This window comes from Lepidothrix coronata, unplaced genomic scaffold (genome assembly GCF_001604755.1).
Source record: "Lepidothrix coronata isolate B3197 unplaced genomic scaffold, Lepidothrix_coronata-1.0 Scaffold128, whole genome shotgun sequence".
Classification (NCBI taxonomy): Eukaryota; Metazoa; Chordata; class Aves; order Passeriformes; family Pipridae; genus Lepidothrix; species Lepidothrix coronata.
The window spans coordinates 513,965-540,425 of NW_016690308.1; the positions used below are offsets into that span (position 1 = coordinate 513,965).

Here is a 26,461-nt window from a genome sequence, read left to right on the forward strand (position 1 = left end):
TCACTGCGCCAGTCTCCTCCCAAACAGCATATTGCCTAAAGATGGTGAGACAAAGGATGCACCGTATTTTAAGCAACCTCACGGCATCGGCTCCGGGCCGGAACGGCGAGCGGAGCATCCCACACCCTGGCCCCGTGAAGCATCCCCGTTTTACTTTGCAGCTCTTCATGCCAACACTGCTTTACAAACAGCAGCAAATGTCGCTATTCCTGTTATCACAGGTGGGGAGAGCCGGAGGAGAAGGCACAGCTCCAAGCCCAAGGTTATACATCGGGTTAGGAACGAGCCACCAGGAATATTTGACTTATCTGTGTCAGAAGATCCCAAACTTTCCGTGTTACCTAAACAACAAAAGCTTAACATAAGACACTATAACTGGCCTGCTGATTACAGTTGGGAACTACAGCTCTCACACACAGGCTTGGGGCTTTATATACATCACCTTGCTGTAAGTGTCCCACTCTCCCCATACAGACCAGCCCAGCAGTGGTTTTCCTCCCATCATGTGCGTCACCTTCAGTGGGAGAGGACTTCATATATTTTTTAAGACATTCACACATTTGTACAGTATTATTACCTAGGATCTGTAAGCTCTTCCTGATAGTGAAATCCTACTTTTTTCCAGACTGAGAAGTATTTTTATTCACACTTTCTGACGGGGCCACCCCAACGCTGGCCCTAACTCCCCTGGCACACCCACCATCCTGGGGCTGAGCACAGGCAGAGATGATAAATGAGACCAAGTGCCTCGGACCAGTCATGTGGCTGATTAACCCTCTCTCCTCCTCGGGGTGCTTGGGTTGGTCACACTGATTTTTCTCGTGCCATCTGGGGGACTGGCAGTGGCCACGTCAGGCATGGGTGATGGTCCCTCCTGCCCAGCAAAGAGTCAGCACCTGGCTACTGGTGAGCAGAGAACTGCAGACAGGAGAATCCTGAGACCCAATTTCAAATCATCTTAAAATAGGGCGCTGCCTCTCAGTCGAGCCAGCAGCACAAGCCTTGCCAAGATGCTCGAGCTTTCAGCCGCTCACTTTTCACATCGGTGTGTTTACTCATACCCAGCCACCCTCACGTCCCAGCCCATCCCCAGCCTCCTCCACCGAGCTGCTGTGCATCCTTTTGACAAAGGTATCTTTAGCAAGGGCTCAGTGACATGCAGTAAAACACACTTATCTCTCCACCTATAAAATAAATATATAATTTCTGAAGCAAGGACACATATCAAAGAGCACAGGATGCAGCACAGTGACTCATGCAGCCAGCAAAGTAGAAACTTGGCTGCATCCATGCCCGCACAGGGCATTCTGCAGCTCTTCCTATAATTAGTCCTTCAAACGCTAGAGGGGAAAGGAACAAATTCAAAGAGGTTTCACTTCCCAATTATTCACATATTTCCAAATCAAATGGTTGTCTGTCAGAGAGCAACATGCCATTGCCCTAGGATATCAAAATGCAAACTGAAAAGTCTCTCCATGAACAGGATTTGCTTTCATTACATTTATATCACCTAATTCATTTTAAGATTATATATAATTAGTCTCTCCCTCCCTTCCCCACCCCAATCCAATATACTCTCCCAAGCAATTTCAGAACATGCCACACATGCCAATGGCACTTCTTCTAAGGCAGCAATCTCTTGCCTTTCAAACAATATATGGAATTTTAATTTCCTTTTTTAGCATTTTTTTTCTTTGGGTTGCCAAATCTTTTGGGTGTGCATCGATACCAATCTGCTTCCACAATATTTTTATTTTAATTTTTTTTCTTTTTGAAGCAAACACCTCTGAGGAACTCTTTATCTTTACTTTTCATTTGCCTTCTGACTGCCTGAGATTTCAGTCTGCCATCCCTACTGTTTTGCAGCCGTTTTCTATCACCATCAGACTCTGTGTGCTATCTTCATTTGAACATTTTCATTTTAACTCCTCCTGATTCCAGCAGGTAAACCTGCTGTAAGGTTTAACTGAGAGAGAACCAAAGTGCCCGGATCACTTTCCCCACTATTACAGCATCATTCCCAGTGAGAATGCAATTTTCTTGAATCACTGAATGGTTTGGATTGGAAGGGACCTTAAAGATCATCTTGTTCCAACCCCCTGCCATGGGCAGGGACACCTTCCAATAGACCAGGTTGCTCAGAGCCCAATCCAGCCTGCTGGCGAACACATCCAGACATGGGAACTAATAAAAATGAGCCCTGCATCTTGTAAAATACTCCCAGAAAACACATGACGAGACTCCCCAAATGGGCAAGCATCTTCTGACCAGCTGTGAGTATAAAGGACTTATTTAATTATTGTTAATTTTTTAATAGGGAAGCAAGAGGATCTTTCTCCATGAGGGAGAGATGGCATTTGCTGCTGCTTCCTGCTCTTCTCCACCCTTTTGCTGAGATTTCCCTGAATTTAGGGAAAAAAAATCACATTAATCATCAACCATCTGAGCACAGATGATGTCGGGGCTAGATGAAAAGCAACCCATTTCTACCAGAGGTGAAACAGCATATTATCAAATATAAGGAATATGCCTGGTGTGTCACCACTGCCATCCTAACCCACTCAGAGGGTTTAATCAAGTGTTCCCCTATGGCAAGAAGATGTCACAGGGGTGTGATGAGTCTCAACAGTCCAGGATCCCACAGCATTTCACTGCTTTGCTGCCACCACCTGCACCTTCAACTGCAGCCCTCTATCTGTCCTCTTCACCTTTCTGAAGCAATGGATTTTTGGATTTTTAAGCAACAAAACAGGGAAATGAGTTTTTAGAGCTTCTTCCAATTTGCAAAAAAACAATTTATTAAAAAAAAAAACCAAAAAGCAAATGGGTATTTCAACCAATTCCCACAGGTGCCCATGACCCCAGGCAGATGGTGCTTCAGTCGATGCTGTTTAGCACCAGGGCTTTGAGCATCTCTGAATGACCAAGAGAAAAACACCACAGCTCTTAACTTGGTTAACTCACAGCCCTGAAGGTTATTCCAGGGTGAAGATGGACTTGTTTTATCACAAAATAAACCTGGTGAAGGCAATCTCAAAGGAAGGAGCAGGGCAATGCTGAAGTAGAGACCGGCACTAGTGGGCAGGGCTATCTGGATATATAAATACCTGAAGCAGAAAAGCATCACAATCCCCCCACGAAAACAGAGGGAAAGAAAGAAAATAGAAGGAAAAAAAAAAAAAAAGAGGAAGAAAAAACCTATTATTTAACTCTATAAAGAGAAAAAGTGGCATCCTGCACTGCTTCCAACCAGAGGACCCATGTGCCTGACACCCCTCAACAACCTGCTGGGTGCAAGGACATTGGCACCAGGGCCAAGCAACTCCCCTGGGGTCCACCTGGGATCACCAGCACAATGCCAGCAGTGCAGGCAGGGAGAGGATGAGGAGGCAGCCTGGCATGGAAACCTCTGCTGCTCCATAGGCACACTGAAGGCACCTCAACCCCTGTGAGCTGGGAACTTCTCTCTCTACCCCAAAATCTGTCTGAAGGGGTCAGGGAGGAGCGTTTCTGATTTGGCATGTCCAGGGCTGCACATGCAGGTGAGCACTGAGAGGGGGCAAGGGGGGGTGATGGAGGGGTGGAGGATCCCACCTTAGGCACATTTAAAGGGGAAAATACAGTGACAACTTACACCCACCACAGATTTATACATTTTTCTTTTAGCCTAATGAGTTTCCAGAACCCCTTTGAAAAATTCCCCATCTCCTCACACGACCCTTGGTGGAAATGGCTCCAGCAGAGCTGCCTGTGACAGACCTGGCTAACTCAGAGCAGGCCTCGTGCCAGCACCCCATAAAATGCTGCTTTGCAAGGAATTTTGATTAATCTTACTGCTTTTAAGACACTGATCAAGATCAGGAGCACTGGCTCCATTTCTGTTTTTCTCAACTGCTTTTACTTCTTATTCTCCACCACTAAAATCACTTGTACCTCTTGCTGCAGTTCCCCAGTAACTCCCAGCAGCTTATTTCCAGCTTTACTAAAGTTTTTTACAAGCTACGCAGCCTTCAGCTGGGAAGCAAACGTGCTGTTATCCCTCCCTCCTGGCTGTTCCTCAGGTATGACTGACATATCAGCTGCAAGGGATTTTCCACATCATGGGTTCCCTCTTACAACTGCAGCAGCCGACTGCTGCCTGCAATCACTTTGCAGCTTGTGCACACACCAAGCCATTCCAGCAGAGCTGTTCAGGCTCCTGTTCCTCCTCAATACCCACAGGTGAGCATGTTTATCCTGGAATAACATTTTCTTTCAATTCAGCCTTGTGGATATATTGCAATGAAATAAAACAGATTTAAAATTAATCTCCACCCCAGATTAGGAATATCTAGATGGATGCAGCCATTTAGGAGCAGCTACTTCCCATTAAATTCATACTGTGTTTTAATTCCAGTGGCACATCTGACCACATCAGCCACTTCTTAAAAGCTGCAGTGCCCAAAAGCAGGGAAGCTATTGAGTTCCTGCAAATAGTTTCTCCATTTAGGAACTAGTAACACTTTAAACCAGGTAGGCAAACACGGAGTGTGCTGAGCAAGAGCATTACAACAGCGGTCCAAAGAGCTCTGCCCAACACAGCATCCAAGGAGATGTTGGCAGTAGCACGAGGCAGGTTTGTGTCACTGGAGAAAAGCCTCACGTGGATGTGATTTCACTGGTCAAGGATGGGGCAACCAGAGACTCAAAGTCACTCGAGGACTGGAAGAGCACAGCGCTCAGGAGAGGGACATCTTCCCCACCACAACCAGTGTTTTAGTGCCAAGACTTGCCGGTTGCATCCAAATTCCCCCATATTCCTGCCCTGTCCCCTTCTGTAGGGCATCCTCTTGCTCATCAGTAGGAGAGTTTGCAAACCAGAAAGCTGTACTGGAAACCTCCCATGCCCTCCATGTCTTCCTGTGCCAAAGTTGCATTGGATTGGGGTCTTCACTTCTAACAACCATTACCGTAAAGGCAAGACTTGCTGAGAGCTGCTGCAGAACAGAAGCTGAAACTCTTCAGGAATGCTGACTATTTGCTCTCCACAAAATCTTTGTTTCAAAGAGCTTCAGACAGAAAGATCAAAGCACATGTGGAAGTCCCCACAGACCTCAGCAACTCCAGGAGGGGCTTCCAAGTGTCTCAGCAGATATTTCCCTTGGATTCTGGAAGCAGGGCTGAGTCAATACTGTGAGCTTTTGGGAAATCCCTCCTTGTAAACCATCCGCCTAAGGGATGGCAAGCACAGAGCTCATCACAGCAGTGCTAGAAAGCCAGCAACTCTTTCTCGTGCCTTTTTAACACACAGGGAAATCCAATGAATCTGCAAGATGTTTTCTGGGGCACAACAGGAATCCCAAACTCAGGGCATCCTTAGTAGGAGATAAAGGAATGACAAATTATTTTTTAGAGGGATCATCTGCATCAGCTAGATGTGCCTTCCAGGTATTTTCTCTCATGTCATTATCCTAGAATGGAAGATTTCTTCATCATCCTAGGATGAAAGATTTCTATCTCCCAATTCTTATTTCCATCTTCCCCTTACAGACAAAGGACTCAAATTCTCCACAGTTCCTCTTGGAAGCACACAAACTTCTCATCCTGGACTAGCAGGAGAGCTCAAGTAGATGGTTTTCAACTCAAATATCAGCATGGATATTAGGTTTCTTGGTCCCATTCCTTCAGAAGAGCTTTCAGCCAGTAGCAAGAGCCTCTGCCCCATCCTGGGTATCCTTGCAGGATTTGGAACTGATATACCCAGAATCATTTTGCTCCTTAGCCAACAGTGCTGTTTCCAGCTCTAGTGACTGCTAAGCAATCTTAAAGGCTTAAGTAGACTCTTATCTTGGAACAGATTTTGAGCACATAGTACAAAAAAGACAGGTTACGGGTATCAGAAGATCAAGTTCCTCTGTCCAGGCCATGTAGAAGGTTAAATTTGTGCATCACAGTCCTCTTCAACAACCTTAACACCTACAAAATCTCAAGCCCATGGCACTAAGCTTCTGCTGGGTGACTCCTTTTGTCATTTTAACGCTTCCCTGAATGGTCAGCCTGTGGCTGGATATCACACAGCATCTTCCAAGCACACAAATACCTCATAAATCCTGCTGAAGATAGCATCTCTCCAGCTCTGTTTGACCTGGGCATAGAGTAAGTTTGACTGGTTGCAGTTTAGTCCTGTTTTTAAAATGTGGTTGTCGGGAAGAGGGTGAGGAATACACATCCTGCCCTCCAAAAATGAGATATTTTGGAAAGTAAAGTGCATGACTCGAATAGAAACTAGCTTCACTTAATCATGAAGCATTTCTCCCAGCTGGCCTTGTAAAATGTCATGGTTAATCCAGCCTCATTGCAACTGGATATTTTTTGATAATGCATCAGGTGCAAAACAGTAACTTCCTCCTGATGAGGCTGAATTAGGAGGGGCTGTGGCAAAGGCAGCTCCAGCACAGCAGGCCATGATTTCTGACCAGTATATTCCCCTCTAGGGAAGAGGGACACGTGTCACAGATTTTCCACATGGGTATTTCATGGGGTAAAGATCACTCCTGGCCCGTTAAAGGGGACAAGCAGACCATGACCTGCTTCTTTGGAGTCATCGCTCACGCAAATGGGATTTCCTACGATTGCCTTGTGCAGCATAGACTCAAGCTCAACTCTGCCCTCTCCCCTGGGTAAACCACATCCCACACGGATGTGTAAACAAGGTAAGAGAATGGGACAGAAAAAGGGAGATGAATAGGTGAGTAATTATATGCATTTTATGTATTAAATGTATTTTTTCCTCAGCCAAAACAAACCACCTCCATTGTTAGTGGCAGGTAAGGATGAGTATGTGCTTTACATTCCCCACTGAGCAATTGCTGTTTCAAGAGGATGAGAGATTCAGAAGGTGAAAGAGGTATGGTCCTCATGAAAGAGATACTGTCCTTGAAGCAGTGATGTGTGCCCATGAGAAAACACCTGCCTTAAGAGATACTGTAACAGTGGGAACATGCAGTGATACAACAGCACTTCCATGACGGGATGGAGCCCTACCCAGGATCACACCTCTGTAACTAACACGAGGCAGAGATTTTCATACCAATTTAAATAGTCAGAAGCAAGCCTCTATGTGAAGGATTTCCCCCTAAAAGCAAAAAATGTGCCAGGTTTCTGGCTGCCTTTAATTAATGCAGCATCTCTGTTCCAATGCCAGACTGCTTTTCCTCTATTCTTACAAAAAACAGATTTTTTGTTGTTAACATTAAAACATTCATGAGCATCCGTTCTCCATTTCATTTATAGTATAGTTAAACTGAGAGTCACTGGCCAAACAAAAGTAGCAGTCTAGTGCTCAAAGCATGGCTAATCTTCCTGTGTATTATGAAATACAGATAGATCATTCACATGGAGTTATTTTAAATACAATCTCCTTCACCTTCCACTTTTTTTTTTTTTCTGGAATTTAATCCCTGTGGCAGGTACTATTACAAACAACATGTCACATTCAGCAATCAATGGCTGGATGATGCATTAGCTCACCCTCTGTTGCTAACACAGCTGGCTAAGTTTGCCCATCCCAGCTGCACCAGGACCGTATGGCAGATATACCTCTCCGAGGGGTCACAAGTGCAGGGTATATATCCCACAATATAAATGAAAGAAGATTTTCCACTGATTTTTCCTTCTACTGATAATTTTCACCTTTTTTGTTGTTGTCTTTTAATAGGATGGTGTCAGTGGAAAGCACCAACCCTCATCCTATGCTTAAGAAGAGCTTCAACACATTAAGTAACACAGACTAAGCGACAGCAACCATGGGAGGATTTAATGCAATGGCAGCCTGAATATATCTATATGAGGGCCAAAATAAGCCCAAATAGAAGCAGCACATCTGCTCCTACCATCCTCAGTGTATTCTTCAAACAATGGGAAGAAAAGCCTGGAGAAGCACTGACCCTTGCTTCATTCAAAGAGTGCCCCCGCTCAATTCATGAAAGTTTGCCTTTCCTTTTCAACTGAAAAGACCAGAAGAATACTTGGGAAACCAAAAGATTGCTTGGAAAAAAAAAATCATTTTTACTGCAGGAGGCGTCAAACTATCAAACTCCATAAACTTTTCTTAAAAGATTTACAGCAAACTAGTGTGCTGGGGATTTAATTTTTTTTCTTTCTGGGTTTTTAGAGAGGAAAGGAAATATAGTTTTTTAATCAATCCCTCCACAAAGAGATTTACAACGCTAATGTGCTGAAGCATAAACTGATACAGTGACAAACCCCCTTTCTCCTTAAATGTGCTAATAAGGTTGATCCTTTCACCAAAGCTTTGTTCTTGGGAGGTTTCTGCAATGAGTTCACTTCTTTCACCGGCACAGAGCCCTGCTCATGTGGAAATCATCGGGCTGAATACATTTGCTGCTTCATCTGGCCCTCAGCATCAGGTCTCAATTGGGATTTGGGGTGGTGTGCGAATGACTGGACAGCAATGCAGAAAATAAAAATGGGTAAAAAAGAAAAAAAGGGGAAAAAAAGGGAAAAAAAAAAAGAGAGGGTTGCTTTTACAATGCAAAGTGAGGCATCCTTTAAAATGATCTGTCTGGGAGTGGGGGCAGCTAGCACAGGGCGTGCCAGTCCTGAAGTGCAGCTTCCCAGCACCTTCATGTTGATGAGCAGCAACATCCACCTGCAGTGTCCGTACAGCTGGCCAGGAAGCCCCATCCCACACCACCCATCTACCAAGGCAGCGATAACCCCCCACTACAGATTTGAGAGTGGAAACACTAAACTGAAATTACCTGCAGGGGTAAGAGGCCCTGAAGCAGAAGGTTAAGCCAAATGTAAGAAGTCCCACCTCACTGAGACACGTGGGAGCGGTTTGGCTTTCCAAAAGTGGGGAACTGATCAAAGGTGTGCACAGTCAGAGGAAGGCAGTTGATTTCCAGGGTCAACATCCATTTTGCCCATTAACACAGTGAACTGGGAGCCTTGCTTGATGAGGGTTTGGTGTTAGGGACTGCAAAAAGTTAGGCTGAGACACTTCTCCTCACCCTCCACCTCTGTGCAGCAGCAGATTGTCACACTGATGAGCAACCTCAGATGCTCCATCCTGCAGTTACCAAAGTTCAACTCATCCCAGTAACCCCCAGGTTTTCTGCTTTTGCAGGTAACTGCAAACAAAGCCAACAGCCTCCTCCAACCCATGTTGCAAACAGCTGTCAAGAAGTCCTAGTCCATGTCCATCAGCGGATGCAAAAGGTCAGCAAGGCCTTTGGCTCTTTTAACGCCCCACAACTGCCACAGCATCACTTTGAAGACAGATGAAGTTTAAAAACAAACAAAATCCCCGCGACTCAACAGCTGCTCTCCCTCATTGGGGCTGTGGCCAAGGAAGCATTCCTCCTGCAATATTTTTAGCTGAACACGTGCTACGTTTCTTTCTTGAAGACGAGAAATCTCCTCAAGGCTGTGGCCATGAACACATGTGAGAGGACATTTAACTCTTTCCCACTAAAAAGTCTGTGAGACAGCCATGAGGATAAATGTCCCTGCTGACATTTTATGGGAAGACAGGGATTTTCTTTAACATCCTACATGTTTCAAAACCATTTCCCTCCCCCTGAACCAAGAGGCACCTCCAAATCCCTTTTACTCATCTGAGTGCCCAATGGCTTGTTCATACCTATGTCCTGAGGAGGAAAATGTATACTAAACAGTATTTTCCAGGGACTTCACAAGTGGGATCATTGCCATATGAGCAGGGCTCATACAAACACCAAGCCCTGCCACAAATTTATCATATGCATGAACCTGTGATTGTTCCCAGCCCAAGGTGCCTGAAAATCCAGTGTTGAAAACTAAGCTGCCCAGGGATGGAGAATGGAGGCTCCACACCACCTAGCCCACTGTTCTCTCCTAGTTGCTGTATGGTGCAGGATGTGGTCTTTGGAAAGAGATTGGACCCTGTTTAAAGCCCCCTCCTCAGCCAGATTCCTCCATCCAAGCTGGCCACTGTGCCCTTCTGGCCACCCTGCGCTTGCTGCTGACTGCTGGTTAGAGCAGTATTTACGGCAGAGGTCTTTCTCCAGAAAATAAACATAAACGACTTAGCAGCACAAACACAGGCTGGACACGCAAGACAGAGTATAAATAACCTGCTTACCCTTAAAACCTTTTTCCAACTCACCTATGCCAAGTGTTTGTGCAGAATCCCCGTCTCAAATTAGAAACCAAATGTATTTTGAACAGGAGCTGACACTGAGTGTCCCCCGCCTCCGGGCGAGCAAATGGGCCACGCCGGCGCCACTGACAAGCAAGGAGCCAGTTCCTTGCAGCTCATGGTTTCGCCTGCCCAGTGGGAAGATACTGCAGGGGAATGCTAAGGAATAAAATACAGATGAATGGGGAGTATATGCTATTTAGACATGCCTTCTCCTTCATTTTAAACAGGACCTAAGAGCAGTCTGGAAAGGCAAACCCCAGCCTAAGGTGCTGCGATCCACGGAAGCAACAGTGCCAACCTGCTGGTAGCACTCAGGTAAGCAGGCCAAAAGGGATTTTAGGCTTGGCCCCAAAGCCAGTGGTGTGCGTGCCAACTGCTTCTCAAGCCCATCGTGAGTTCAGATGTAACCAAGGCTCTTAAGGACAGGAGTTCCGCTAATCTGAGCTCACCTCACCCAGTGCACCCTACTGAACTCGAGACACGGACTCGGAGGCACCACAGGGCAAGCCCCACGCTCACCCCTCAGCAGGGGCTGTTAAATTGGTCAGTTTTTAAATTGGTCTGTTTCTTCTGTTTGAAGCTCAGAGCAGCGGTTTCTGGCCAGATGTTACAGAAAGAACAGTTCATGCAGTGCAGCTGGAGCCCTGCAGCACTCACCTTCTTCTCACGTGGCTGTTTGGCTGTGAAACATGGTCCCTGCTCAGCTGAGCCAGGGACAGCTCACCCATGAGCTGGCACCGGGTTCCATCACCATTCTTGGCACAGCCAGCTCAGCTCAGCCCCTTCTTGCACTGTCCCATGGTGACGGGGACGACAAGCCAGGCAGAGCTGATAGAGGGGAAGCTCATCCCAACATGCCTGAATTTTCACCCACCTCTGGTAGCAAAAGTGGAAGGCCAAACTCAATGTATACAAGCTGAAGTTCTGTTTACTTACGCAATAGGAGATGAAGGGGGCAAGATTATCGCAAGATAATCACTCCCCTGATTAATTATAAAGCAAAGCCAGCTGCTTCCAATTCCTGCATGGTACCGGCTGCTTCCCAAGGAACCCGCCAGCACAGGAAAGTTTCAATTGCTTTCCTCCTCAACTGTTTAATTCTGAACTTAAGAAAATAATCACACTGCAAACAGTCCCGCATCCATCTCCCAAAAGTGCTCACTGCTTAAACTGAACGGATCGCTGCTTAAACATGAAAAAAACCACCCAGTCATACAAAAAACTCAAGATTCATCTGTGCTCAATTAAAGAACAGAGGAGCAGCTGATGAAAACATTTACAAGCTATTATTAAATTTTACAAGGTGGGGAAGCCAAGAGGAATCCAGATATTCAAATTTTTGCCAGGATTGATTTTTTGTTCCACACGCACAAATAAAAAAAAAAGCAGCTGTAGAAGGTTGTTTTGCCTCAACAGAATTGCTAAGTGCAGCTATCAATAACCATTGCAATAAATAAAACATTTGCAGGGAAGAAAATACCTGCATAATCATAAATTCGATGAAAGTCATCTTTCCTGGTACGGGGTGTACTGAGCACTAGGTACATGGCCTACCCCTAATTATTCAAATAGCAAAGTTGTCCAGGACTCCTAATCCACAGGGGCAAATGGGAATGACAATTGTAAGAGCAATGAAAACAGGGACAACACAGGTGGTCATCATCCCCATCTCCCACAACATGTTTATGAGTGGAGAAACCACTGAACCTGCTGCGTTCATTCCTAGGGAGGGAGAATTGGCAATCCCCCAAAAGCAATCCCAGAAGGAGCAAACCCCTGTTTGTCTCATTCCTCGGCACAACCCTCAGGGATCAGCCATGATGCTGATGGGCAGCAGGTCCCTCGAGCAGTCATGGGGTTGACTCCATGTCCTCCAACTCATTGGGGTCCTGCTGGGCACCGCTGCTGCCCGTCAAGCCTTTGGGGGACAAAAGATGCTGGAGGGGACAATTCCAGCAGACTTTTGTGACCGTGAATTCACCCAGGAGGCTACATGACACTTGTGTGAAAGAGAACCTGCGCCGTGGAGCTGCTGCGGCAGGGATCAGGTGAGAGCCATGCGAGCATCCCTGCTCGTGTTTCCCTAGCAACTCCAGTTCCTGCTTCCCCTTACACATTCCCTTCCTCTCTTCAAAGCAGGCTAAGTGTCCCTCCATCGTTCAGCCACACAAACCAGAGATTAGTGGAGCTCAGTGAGCCCTATGTCCATTTAATACAAATTTTGGCGGGGGATGCATCGGCATTAAATCCTGTCTCTGCACATGCATTCAACCTCCCCTACAAACACAGGAGGAACCCTTTTGGAGAAAGGGTGTCTCAGTATCCCACTCAAAGCCTCTCAGCACTCCATAAAAAAACAAGGATGAAGACAGAGGACCAAACTCCAGCACTTGCTGGCAAACTTGGATGTGCCTGGGCAGATATCACCTAAAACCAACAATCATCAAAAGGGTCCAACATCCTTTGGAAAACCAGTTCTGAGGCTCAGACCTGCCCAGATATTGAAGTTCTTAAGTATTATTTTTTTATGGCTGAGGTCTACAACATCTTCCCATGCTGGAGAACAAAGTGCAGCCAAGGCGGGCTCACCATGGTCTTTACTCTCACAAAACACCAACACTTTACCAGTTAAAGCATCTCCTGCCACTGCTTTTTTGTCTCTCCCTGTCATAAAAATGACACTTGCAGTTCAGGCATGAATGCCCAAACTCAATTGTTGGCATTAATCAGGCTCTATCCATTCAAACCTATCCCACAACAGAGGAATTTGCTCAAAAAGCAGCTATTTAATCACCGATCATGCTTTCCCCAGCATTGTGGCTGTCCCATCCCTGGCTGATGTAGCTACAGCAACAAAAGCTAAAGTACAGGCACAGTGATATCAGTGAAAAAAATACCAGGTAGGTGGATGGTCTCACCCAAAATACTTCTGTCTGTACAACAAGGGTTACTGGATATAGTTTTGGAATATATTTGATCCTGTAGGAAAACACTGTTTATTTACTTGTCTCACAGGTGTAGCTGAGAAAAGCTGGAGGTTTGTGTTAAATTTTTTAGACAAATTCTCAGGGAGAGCGACAGTTCAGGACTTAATCCTCCCCTATCCAAGGCAGCACATAAGCACATTTAAACTGAGACTAAAAAATGCTTGAGCTTCTAATGTTTGTGGAAGAAACCTGGTCTAGTAGAAGATGTCTCTTGTCCATGGCAGGGGTGCTGGAAGTAGATGATCCTTAGGATCCCTTCCAACTCAACCCATTCTATGATTCTATGAAGGTACAGCCTTGAAAAAGGCAAGAAACGGAGCAAGAAATGCCACAGGGGAGAGCAGGCAGACATCTTTCTCATCAGAAGACATACCAGATTGCAGCTAAATCTAAATCCACACCACAGGAACACATCTTCATCCCCGCCGAAGCCAAGAACAATTTTTGATCCCATGGATTAAAAGAAAAAAAACTCCCCCCCCCAAGCCCATCTCCCAGATAAATTAATTGATCTCTGGTTATTTCTCCTGCCTTTGCACCAAGAAAGATGGGATCTAGCTAAATCATTTTGATTAGCTGGCATTAAAGGAAAGCCCACTGTAATGCTGGGCCATTCAGTGCTGGGTGCACACGTGCTTTGCCAATCAAAAAGCCCTGAGACGTGCTCGACAATACACCCTTGAAACTCAGGTGTTTTAGCCTAAAAAACACATGTGGACAGCAAGGGAAAGCACTCCTGTGGTGGAGGAGAGTCTGTCAATGAAGGACCTTCAAGCGGAGTTTCTCAGATTATCTCTTCAACTGTGCAAAAACTATTACAGCCAGAGATGAAGTCAAAACACTATTAATAAAAAAATGTGGAAAAAGGCTGCAACTGTAGAAGTCTGCAGGATTGCACCAGGGCCAGGAAGCCCCATCAGACAGGGGTTTGCTGAACAGGTCATTCAGGGCTGACCCACAGAGCAATGGCTCCTGCAGCTCCACGTGGCAGGTGGGCTTTGCACCCCAGAACCCCAAAAAGTCCAGATGGGAGAAAACATCTGGCCAAGAAGATGGCAGAGCACAACTCTCTCAACCCAGCAGCCTTTTCCTGAGATAGCTGTAAAAACAGATGTGGTCTTCAAAATCTCCATCCATTGAGATAGCACTAATGTCGAAAGGTTGAGCAGGAACAGAGCAGGCAGACGCAGCACCACTGCCTAACATCTCCTTTAGGAGACACTTGGGATAAGAATAGCTCATGGAAAGAAACTCCAAGCTATGAGAAAGGATTTAAACAATTTTCCTGAAAAATGGTTAAAACCTGGAACATTTATTTTCATCTGGATATAGAAATGTGGATGATGAACAACCATGTCCTCAAGTGTTAGAAAAGCTGAGCATGATAGGAAGATCTGCTACACTTCATCTACACATGTCCTCCCTCAATAGGCTGCCTAACATCTGGTTAATGTCATTAAACACAACCAATTGAGAGCATTCAGACAACATGCTTTAGTCCACCTCTTTCAGCAAAGGCCTTAACCATGACATCAAGACAATAGAAATTAATATATGCTGGGTCTAAACAAGAATCACAAGATGTGCTCCACTGAACAGGGACCAAAACTGGGATATTGGATGTCTTCAATCAAAATTTCACGTTCCTAGAGTGAATTGAGCAGCTTCAACAGTGGAAAAATTGAATAGGGAGGGAAGTTTTGCTTCAGAAACATCAACCTACTCAATTCTGTGGTGAGGGACTCCACTGAAGACACTGAAACGTGGAGACTGCAACTCCAGCTGCAATGGGATGACAGGCAAAATGTATTTAAATTGAATTAAAACACTAATGTACCATCAATAGCACCGGCAGTGAATATATGTTTATTTTATATTCATGTATTGTATTTATGTGTGCATTTGTGTATACGTGATATTTTAAAAATTCAATAGTAAACCTTTCACTGGCCACAAATCTCTTTTTTTTCTTCCACAAAAATGAAGCATTGCCTGGGTTAACTGGCCACAAATCTCTGCAAATTTTTTTTATTCTTCTTCCCCAAGAATGAAGGATGGTGCAGGTTTGGAGATGAGCACCGTGGATCCAGCACGGCTCCATCACACGTGAATCCTCCTCACGCCAGGGAATATTTTGCATCAGCCTCGTCAGGTTGTAAAGGAATATAATTAATAAGGTGACATATCCCACATAAATAACTTATGAGAAGCCTGTCACTTGGAGGAGAGATGGTAGCCAAAAGGTATCCTAATTCCCTCTAATAATGGATTGGAGAGAAAATACAAACACCTGGAAGAAGCATCCATCTTTGCACTGTCAAATATCATCGGCTAAGAGGAATCTGTGCATCTGCCTGGCAAATATCCTTTTGTTTTCCTTTCTTCCCCTCAGCACTTCTTGGGGGTGAAGGGTGGCATTTGGGGAGTGCTGTAGTTTCAAAGTAGCATGAAAATGAGTGAAGGTAGAACTTCTGGGCAAGATAGGCTTTCTAATAACAAATGCCCTGCAATGAGTTGCAGGTATCACACATTCTTGTCCACTAAGGGTGCCTCTATACCACAGCCAAAACCAGGTGAGATGCCAACCACTGGCCAGGCAAAGGAGAAGAATTTATGAGGAACTTCCAGGAGCTGCAAATCAGCTATTGAAAGGCAGAAAAATCTATAAATCACTCCACTCCTCCAAATTAGTGGAATGCCTTTTGAGCACAGCAATCTGACAGTCTCCTGAAACCAGACTTTTACTCCTTTAAATATTCCCACTAGTGCATGTAAAACCATTTTGAAGTCACTTAGTTTATACTATAACTGGCATCAGGGGCATCCCCTTAGAATCACAGAATTATTAAGGTTGGAAAGACCATTGAGTCCAACCACTGATCCAGCAGTGCCAGGTCCACCACCACACAACGTCCCTATGCACCACATATACACGTTCCCTCTCCTTTTCTATCTGTGCTAAAAGTGCAGAGCTTCTCCACATCTTTCCTTTCTCCCTGCAACCTTCTGCCTTGGAGCTGCCACCGTGAAGCCACTGAAGCTACCAACCACTCCAGAACACCCCAACCCTGGGTCTTTACACCCCTCTCCTGCCCTCATGATAAAGCCAACTTCTTCTGTTGCTTTATGACTGAGAGCTGGTGGAGAGGCCAAGGAGAAACCCCCACAAGGTCCACCAGCACATCGCTCCTATCCACCCCTCATGAAGAAGCACAGAGTGCTTCAGGCGATGTATTAAATCCGGAGCTATTATTTGCAACAGCTCCAGATTATTTGCTATTTTATAATGACAGAGCACAGGACACCCTGGCATCGGTCCCACTCTTTGAGCATAACTAACCTCCAAGACTGCTCAGACTGTCAGGAGGCTGATTACATGAAATAAAACACTGCATTTGACTATTAATTAATATTGACTTCACTGCTTAACCCCCGAACATGTAGAAATTTATAGGATCGCTCTCCAGGTTTATTAGGGTACTATTAATAATCTGAGGAGTATCTGGAGTCAGTCACCTTAAGGAACTCAAAAGAGCTCTTTGGTATGATGCATAGACATCATCTCAGGCTACTTTTGGCTTGGAAAAGCATTTGGCTAATTTTCAATTTGTCAAGTGAGCCCCTGACAAGTTGGTAATGTATAACAGAGCAGATCTTCAGGAATCTCCAGCAAGCTTTTTCTCAGCCACGGCTGGCCACAACAGCGTGGCACAGGGATATTATAACAAGCAAGATAATAACCAGATGGAGCAGAGCAATCATCTAGGCTATTTTGGTAGATCCACTGCAGACGAACATGATACAAAAGCCAATTAAATCCAATATATCTGACATGTAAAATAGTTTCACACCGAAACTCTGAGGTGTTTTTTTTCCTTCCACATTTTTCCTCAGATGCTGGGCCTTCTTAATATACGACAGTCTGAATTTTTACAGGAAATATAAAGCTAGCCTTTTCAAAAAAAAAAATTCAAAGAAAGCATTCAAGTATGGAATATTTTAAGTCCATAGAAAAGTGGAAAAATTAACAACATTTGTTAAAAACTTGGGTTTCTAAAAAACACTCAAAAAAAACCCACAAAACAAAAACACAACCTACCTCACTATCTTCAAGCTTTTACTTGAAAACTAGAAACCATCTTAGTTTCTTACATGTATCACATATGAAACTGTTAAGGATTGTATTTTTGGGTAGTTTGTTCAGTAACAGGGAGGAGACTTATGACAAAATCTCCAGAAATCTTACTTCTAAGCCATTAACGTTCTTTACAAAACCCAACATGGTTTTTTAGAAAGACCCAAATCTGTGAATATGAATCTCTAAACATTACAAAGGGTAAATTTAGTCAGAGAGCTTTCCTCAAAGAATAAATAAGCAAAGCATGAGCTGAGAGAACTAACAGAACCCAGTGTTTTATCTTCTAAATCTGTGACTTACAGATGCTTAAAAGCAGTGGTCCAAGGCCTGGGAGCTCAGTGCCCGAGATGTTAAAGCAGTTTAAATCCTTTAGACTGCTTTGAAAAATCTCCACGTCTTCGCCACATGCAGATATTTTGCACTGCGAAGCCAGGAATCAATGCAAGCATTTAAACTTCCTTTTGTCAGGAATGACTTAAACTGGGAGAGCATAGAGGCTTGTAAACAAAACTGCTGACACCTCCTGCGTTATTGAAAGCGAACCATGATGCAGCATTAATTGAACGAGCACCTTCAATCTGTCAAGTCAAACAACACCCACAGGGGCTGTTCCCGGCAGAGCTTGGGTTGATGTTGCAGCCAACAGGGCCATGTCATTAAATCATGATTTTTTCATGCTACCTGAACGTCTGTGACAGCGCTCAGGTCTTCTTGGAAAGATGAAAGGACCAGCACAGCTGCTGAGAGCATCTTCTCTGAGCCTTGGTTTGATTATCAGTGACTGAGTTAAGTGGCTCCTGGAAGTCTCACTCCACTTGAAGATTTCTTGCAGATTGGCTGATTGTCACCTCCCTAGCAGATTGTCACCTCCACTGAGTCTGCACTGCTCCTCCAGCCTAAGGAAATGAGTTTTCTACTCACCAACACAGGTCCTCTAGCACAAGAAAAAGGGATGTTCCCCTCTGCCATATCCCCATACACACATCTGTGTTTTTTCCACCACGGAAAGTATCACTTGTAATGAGACAGTTCTGTTTTCTCACTCGGCAGAGAAAGGATCATGTACTCAAGACCCCATCCCAACACAAAAACCAAACCATTTCCTTCCAGCATTGCAAAGTCACCGCAGCCAAGGTGCTCGGTTTTGCACAGTTTGCTGAGATGACACCAAATGGCTACAGCAGAAAGCTTTCAAAAAATAAAAAAATAGCATCATCAGAAAGAACATAAAAACTGGTGTAGGTCTGGGTCACCATATCAGCACAACTGCTCCTGTAGAGCTCTTGCCTCTCCAGACCAGTAAGCTACACTAAATCAGTAGATTTCACTGGTGTGAATAAACGATGATGCCACAGAAAGAAGACCAAAAATGAAATCTAGTTTAGATGGTGGAACTGCTTAAAATCATTTTATCATGAGCAATCAATCCTTCTGGTTCCCTTCATGTTAAAACAAGAGAGAAATAGCAAAGAGTAAGGTGCTTGATTTTTAACCTCCTTCTCCAACTCCCTGCACCACCTCTGCTCAGAGGAGACCTGCATTACATTTGCTTTTTTAAGTGAAGGGTTACAGAACAGCACCTGCTCCTTTGGTGGGGAAAACAGAAAAATATACAACAAAATTAAAAACTAGCTAATTTAGGACCAGGTTTACAACTAGCCGTGTTCCAAACTGCTAGAAAGAAGGGAGCAGAAGAAAGGCAAGACCCTGTATGAAACCTATTATCCCACGGATCTTCTCTGATGGAGAAAAACAGAAGTCACTGAGGTCTGACCTTAAGCCCATCTGATACAGCCAGAGCAACCACCAAACAGCCCATTATCATCAACACCTCACTAAAAAAGAGAATGTTTTCACCTTTCCTTTCAACCCTACTCCATCTTCTCCATTTCTTCAGGACACAGTATTTTGCAGCAGGAACTTCTACTGGCTCATTTTTGGTGAAAACCTCTTAGTATGAATACTTGAATTTGACAGACATTTGCATTATTCTCTCTTGCAACTCAAGGCACAAGATCCCTCAGAACTCTCTCTTGAGTAAAATTACTGTTTTTTTCTTAATTATACCAGCGGTTAATGCAACCTCTGACAGCAGAAGGGTTGAACATTTAATTTGGCAAAGTTTAGTGCCACTCTGCATTAGGCCACAGTGATTTAACCTCTATCTCCATGGCACTGTGCCTATATCATTCTCCTAATAGCACATATCCCTGGCCTACATATTTTATTGGAATCCCTATGGCTGCTCTGCCCTGGACCAGCAGCTCTCAGTGAGTCATTGGAGACACTACAGTCGCATCACAGCAAGGTGTGTTCTTCCCAACCACCAATACATTATTTTGGGTGCCAAAATCAAGACTTTCACTAATTAGAAGGCTAATTGCACTGCTAATTACACAGTACACTCCAATGCAATGCTTTGCACATCTCGAAAACACAATTCCGCACAATCCCATACTCCAAAGTTCAAACAGAGACAGCATCTAGCAATGCTTTTGCTCCTGAAATAACCTCATAAAACCCTCTCCATAATTTCCAAGCATGTACCTATACAGAAACATAAGAAGTACGTATCAGTAGCAACGAAGAAGAGATTTGCTGGTCGGGAAGGACACATCTGGTTCTTTGCATACTGAACTCGCTTCTCGTGACCTGGTGGTCCTTCAATCCAACCCAAACTCATTCAACCTCAGCACCTAAGAAAATGAGCACCTCACCCATGTAGGTTTATCACAATGGCAACTTATTGTGCACATAACCAGGAGACAGCTCCATCATGCACATTCTGGGTATGTACATAACTGCTGCTTAAGCTCTTAAGTTTATCTGTGTGTTTAATATTCTTATTATTATTCATTACGGTTTATTATTTATTATTAATTAATAATAAATAATGTATTAGTTTATAATTATTATTTATATTATTTGAGTACCCTGAAAACACTGATACTTGATTTCCAGCCTCCAAGTGCAGTTGGAAAGTGTTTTCTGTGCTTACAGACATGGGGCTGGGACACTGAAAGGCAAAGAGACTTAGGAAGGACCACAGGGGACAGCTCATGAGAGAGCAGGGGATAATCCAGGACTTCTCCTGTGCCCAGTGTGCCTGATGACTGCTCCATCCTTCCTCTCAGCAACAGGATGAAGCAAAAGTGGCCCTCAAGTATGGCTATAGTGGCTACAAAACCAATATGGCCATAGGGTCTTTTAATGGGAACAAGTTTATCTTCTCATTCCCCTTTTTTTCCTGAATTAGCAGAGGAGTTAAAGCGTGAAGTCTCATATTTTGTTTTGCCTGTCGTTCAAACAAGCAGTATGGTTTCAATCAGTCTCTCAGCACTGATTCATGACCTTTCCAGCTGCAACAGGAGATGTGAATCCCTTCACCCCAGAAGTGGTGAAACTTGGGTACGTGGCATCACCTCAAGCATAACTTTTTCTGCTCTTGACTGTGAGCATTAGAGTGTTTTGTTCTCTAAGCACTTATCATACCAGATCTTTTAAAGAGAAAATACACTAAATAGTGTTTAAAAATAAAAAATATCGGAGCAAAATGTAGAGATACTGTACCATAATTAGCCAACGCAGATTTTGGCCTCAGAAACAACAGTAACACCCTGATGTCCATGAACTGTGCAGCCCGGGAACGCACCAAAGTCCACACAGGAAAGAAATCACTGCCAACAGCCCTCACAGTGCTCTGGGTGTTAGTTTTTCATGTGGCACCTTCTGCTATTAACATCTCCTTAGCCGCTATCTCTCCTTTATTAGAGGACAACACTTCCCTATCAGCTGTGGCTCCACAAACAAGCCAAGGCCACCAAGGAGAGGGAGCTCCCAGGGAGCAGCTCCCAGGGACCAGGCAGCAGCACTCCAAAAGTCTGGCTTGGCTCAGTCTCCTTAAAGCTGCACAATTTATTTCCTCCAGTAGCTGTGACCGTAAGAAGACTGTTTCTCAAAAAAAAAAAAAAAAAAACAAAAAACCAAAACCCAACAAAAACCAAACAAAGAACAAAAAAAACCCAAACCCCCCAAAAAACATAAACTGCATTTTATCACAGAGATAACAGTGTTTCCCTGGACAGCAAGTTCCTGCTGCCAGAAAAGGAGAAGGAAGAGCCATCAGAAACCTCCCAGTGCAGCTCAGCACCACAGCAATGCTGGGGAAAAGCTGGAGGGGCAGCCAGTCCTTCTGCACCCCCTCAAGTCCTTACAGACATTCACACCAGGAAAGGGGAGGAAAGAGGCAGAACCACAAGTTGATGGTATCTGTCTGCTCCTAATCATCTACATGGCAAAGGGTGGGGGGAGGAAAAAGGAACTGTCAACGTTTTAAATAATTAGATCACAGCAGAGCTGCTTACCACGGGTAAAAGTAAGAGTGAGACTTCATGCTTTACTCCTCTGCTAAGTCAGAAGAAAGGGGGATGAGAAGGTAAGTGCGGTGCATCCAAGTAAGTGCTGAAAAGTCACCCACCCTTTAGCACAGGGAGGGACATATCTCCTTCCAGGGGTTCAAACCACCCTGTTTTCTTGTCACTGCAAGTAGCTCAGGACAGACACACATGGCAGGGCAGGGACTGATTGAAAGCCACCAACACCCTCCCTTCACCCAAAATCCGTGTTCACTCAAGCAAATGGAGCAGCACCTCTGAAATACCTCACACGCACATACACTGCCAGCATCAAGGAGAAAACATAGCTCAGAAGGATCAAACCTGGTCGGGAAGGTGGTGCCCCCATGTCCACTTCTTTACAGACTTCCCAAACTGCCCCTTGCAAACTCCCAGCTCAGCCTGACGTTTGATCTCTGACCGGGGTGAGCAAACACCACGGTGCAGAACAAATTGTTCCCTTTTCCAAAGTGGAAAGCCAGCCCTCCACGTCTCAGTTTCATCCGGGACCGATCCTGCAGCCTCAAAGAGGATGGTGCCCCACCAGGACTTGGGGGTCACAACCTTCACTTGAGTTTAAGAAAGGGCTCTGCCGACCTTCTCCACTCGAATTCCACTAATGGCATTTCCAGCCAGCAGCCCCCACCCCATCCCCTCCAGAGAGTCCCACTCTGATCCAGCTGCTCGAAGGGGGGAATTTAAGGGGGGAAAAAAAACACATCCCTTGGTCTCTCAAGCAGTCCTGCATTTTGCAGCATCTTACATTTCACCATGGGAGATCAAAGCAGCCCTGATATTACAACACCACAAAAGAAACTTATTTCAGGTTTTCCTGCACGAGCTCTCTGTGTCCTACTCCAAAAGAAGAAATTACAAAATTCCAGCCTACACCTCTATAAAAGAAATATTAGCAATTCAAACGAGGCTGAAATATTTTTTTTCGGTCTTTTACTCTAGCTACATAAATCAGATAGTGAAAAATAAGATCATGACACAAAAGACCAATCATAAAAATAGCCCTATTAATTTTCTTCTAAACAGCTCAAATAAATAGAGTGCCATTCCTGCATTTTGAGACTATTCAATTACAGAAGGAAAAAAAAATGATCCAGCAATACAATGCAGCTACAGCATTTGAACAGCTATGAAACCAAAAGGAGGGAGATTGATTTATTTTTTAAATTAACACTGCATTGCCCATATTGCAGAATGATCAACACAGTTATCAGGAAACTTGAAAAAAAAAAAAAAAGGATAGTCCCCAAAACATTTAAGAAAGTGTATGGCTTTTCTGAAGCACACTGGACAGGATCTGAGGTTACTCTGGGCAGCCAGGGTGACAATAACTCATATCAGGACACAGCACAGGTAACCATAAACATCTGATTCTATTGTTCTGCCATATAAGCAATTACTGCCTCATTATCATCACTATTAAAAACTAATGCTGCAATCGTCAGCAGATCAGCTGATCCCTAATGTCCTGCTCACTTTTTTGCAGTGGTAATTCATCAGTCTGAAAGTTTTAAAGAAATCTCATCCAGTTAATAAAATCATTACTTGTACTTGTTAAAGATTGTATCCTTTTAGCATAAATGTTTCTCACTGAGTTTGCAAACAAACTATCATAGGGGGAGAGAAAAGTGAAAAATTACCTAAATTTCTACTTCTCACTCCTGGTTTTAACATCTCATAACTCAAGTTTCAGACTAAAATTTAGCAAGTGCAGTCTATAATCAAAAACTGAAATTTTGTGGGGGCTTTATTGTTTTTAAGTCTGAAAGCCAAAGACAGCAAACTCTCCTCATCCCCTTTCCTTCCCACAAACCAGGCAGGTTCTCCAGGCTGATCTGTGGCTTGTCCTTTCAGTGGAGCTGAAAGAACTGGACAAAGGGAAGTCAGGTTTTCCCCACTCCAATTCAGGCTTTATTGAAAAAGTGTCTCTAAGTGTTCTGATAAAAACACATTTAATTCAATAGTAACTGTCATCTAATCCATGCTTCCACATATTGCAGTTAAAGGCACTTCTTATTTGCTTTTTTTAATATATATAGTGATAAAAGACTCCTTAAACAAAGTCTGATTAAAATTCAGTTACCTGTGCTCTGAGGGGAAAATGTATTTATGAAGCATTTGAGTGTTTCCATCTAGTCTACTTGCACAGCCCCAACTGCACCAGGGTCCACTCAGTGATACAGTAATGGAAGAAATCATCACCATCCCCTGGGAAGGAAGAGCTTTGGTGCAAGGAAGCAAGTTTGGGGCTATGGGTGCTCTTTGGAGTACTAAACCAGCAGCTCAGCCCCAGAGATGCTGGGGATGAAGGAAGTGATTCATGATGGTCCCACCCCTCCAGGGGGTGGGATTCCATTCCTAATTCACAGAAACAGAATATGCCGAGTTGGAAGGGACCCACAAGGATCATTGAGTCCAACTCTTAGCCCTGCATAGGACCATCCCCAAGAGTCACACCAGATGCCTGAGAGTATCATCCAAATGCTTCTTGAGCTCCATCAGCCTTGGTGCTGTGACCACTTCCCTGGAGAGCCTGTTTCACTGCCCAACCACCCTCTGGGTGGTTGAATCTGAGCTTGGAAGTCCAAAACCCATCAGGATCTTGAGCTGTCATGACACCCACCATCACATGCAACATCCCAGTTCAGACATGACAGCACGCTCCAGACCAGGAAAAAAAGGCAGAAGAAACTTGAGCGATGCCAAACATGTCAGAAGCAGGCGTAAAATTACACCCAAAACCTACCTGATTCCCAAACCGGCACCACTTCACCTGTGATCCTCCTGAGCATCCTCACCACAACTGTGCTTCCGACTGTGCTTCCCGAGGCTCCCTCATTAGCACCTCGAGGGGTCAAACCTCAGTGGGGAGGCCACCCCTGCAGCATCCCCGCCCTGCCCGCAGGCAGCCATTCATAAAATACAAACCCCAACAAAAGGCACGCACACGGAGACATCCACACACACCTCTAACCGGAGAAAGACCATCTTACTCACTGCTCTCTCTCCTTCCCACGCTACCTCAAAACACTCATCTGCTGAAGCAATGCGCTGCTTGGCCGGCAGCCAGCTGGAAGCCAAAAGGGGCTTTTCCTTTCCTGCCGCTCAACCTCATTCAGGCACTTCTTGCTTGTACACAACGCTATTTATAGCTGCTGGCGAGCACCCAGGCGCAACCCAACCGCAGAGCCCCAGCGGTTCCAAAAAAAAAAACCAAAAAAAAAACCCCCAACAACACAAAAAACCCAAAACAAAACAAAACAAAAAAAACCGTACAAAAAAACCACCAAACTAAAAATAAATTTAAAAAAAAAAAAAAAAGAAACCAACCGAAACCAAAATAAAAACAACAACAAGGAAATAAGCTCAAGTGGAGCCGGCTCGTCGTTCTGCTGCCGCAGACCCTGCCGCGTGCGAGCGTGGTGGAAGGGAGAGGAGAGGAAAGGATGGGCTGATTCGAGTTTAAAAATAATCCAGCCAAAAAAGCCACTGCAGGGAAGCGTGACCTTTACTACTACTACAGGAGGAAAGCACGCTGCACCCCTGAGCCTGCCCGGGGAGGTAGCGCTGCTCCGTAAGGCAGGATTTGAACTAAAAGGGTGGGGGGAGAGGGGAAGGAAGGGAAATGGAGGGGAGAAAATATGCACCAATTAAAACAGACACTGAATTAAAAAAAAAAAAAAAAGGCTTTTTTTCAGGAATAGTCCGTTTTTCCCACCTCCAAAAAGCAAAACTCTCATTCCTCTGGACACCCCTTCTGAGGGAATGATTCCAAAACATGGTTTGTGGGAAAAGAGAGGAAGAACCAGCTTAGTTTCTTGCAGATGACAATGATAATAACAATAATAAAATTAATAATTTATATGCTATATAAAATATTTATATGCTATACATGCTAAATATGCTATATAGCATATTTATATGCATATAAAATATAGCATATATAGTAAATGTAATATATACAGTATATACATGCTTTGTTGTTGTTATTATATTTATTGTGGTTGTTATTATTATTATTATTATGGAAGGAAAAGACATTAGAGAGGCTGCAGTTTCACTCTTAGGCAGAGCTGTCCCTCAAGAGAATCTGCAGCCAGGGATTTCCCTCTCCCACATCATCCCACAAGTCCTGGGTGCTAGCAGTGATGTCACAAGAAAACCCATCCCTCAATCCTTCTGGTTTACACCCCTTTTCCTCCAAAATCACATTTAGTCCCAGTGGAATCACACTGCTACCTGCTATGGAGACTTCAGCTGCTGCTCACATACACCAGAAACATCCTTTGACTTCATTTGAACACTCAGCACTGAACCGTCTCCAAATCAATGGCCAGAGGAGAGTTTCATGACCACCACTTTGCTCTCCCACAACAAAGTGACTGGAAATGAGACTTTCACAAAAAAATAGTGGGTTTTGATCCTTTCCTCTCTGTTGTGGCATCTCTGGAGTCAGCACATGCATCTTATAGAGAACACTCAAAATTCCTTCGATTTTGGGGAGGAGTGGTAGGAATTGGCAATGATGCATCCTGAGCAAGCACATGCACATCAGCACAATTAAACACACTATAAACTGGACAGTTAAAAAAACACATCACACCTCGGTGAGGGTGGAAAATAGGGGAGCGACCCTGTGGGTCAGAAAGCATCAGTCACTCTGTGCTTGCTCCCTTCTTCGCTTCCTCACTCCTATTTTTTTCCCCCTAAATGAAAACACTTTGATTTTGCCAAGACAGGT

General features: G+C 44.4%; 1 protein-coding gene across 2 annotated transcripts in view; it reads right to left on the reverse strand.

Moving 5' to 3' along the window:
• The window catches only part of ACVR2B (activin A receptor type 2B), a 109,922-nt gene that overhangs the window by 45,316 nt on the left and 38,145 nt on the right, over nucleotides 1–26,461 (reverse strand). The window contains exon 1 of one of the 2 annotated variants that reach the window (XM_017826512.1): nucleotides 22,030–22,114. The exons of the other annotated variant lie outside the window; for it this stretch is intronic. Within the exon in view, the coding sequence (XP_017682001.1) occupies nucleotides 22,030–22,054 (25 nt within the window). The 5' untranslated portion in view covers nucleotides 22,055–22,114. Of the gene's footprint in view, nucleotides 1–22,029; nucleotides 22,115–26,461 lie in introns of those variants that run through there. 2 annotated transcript variants of the gene reach the window in all.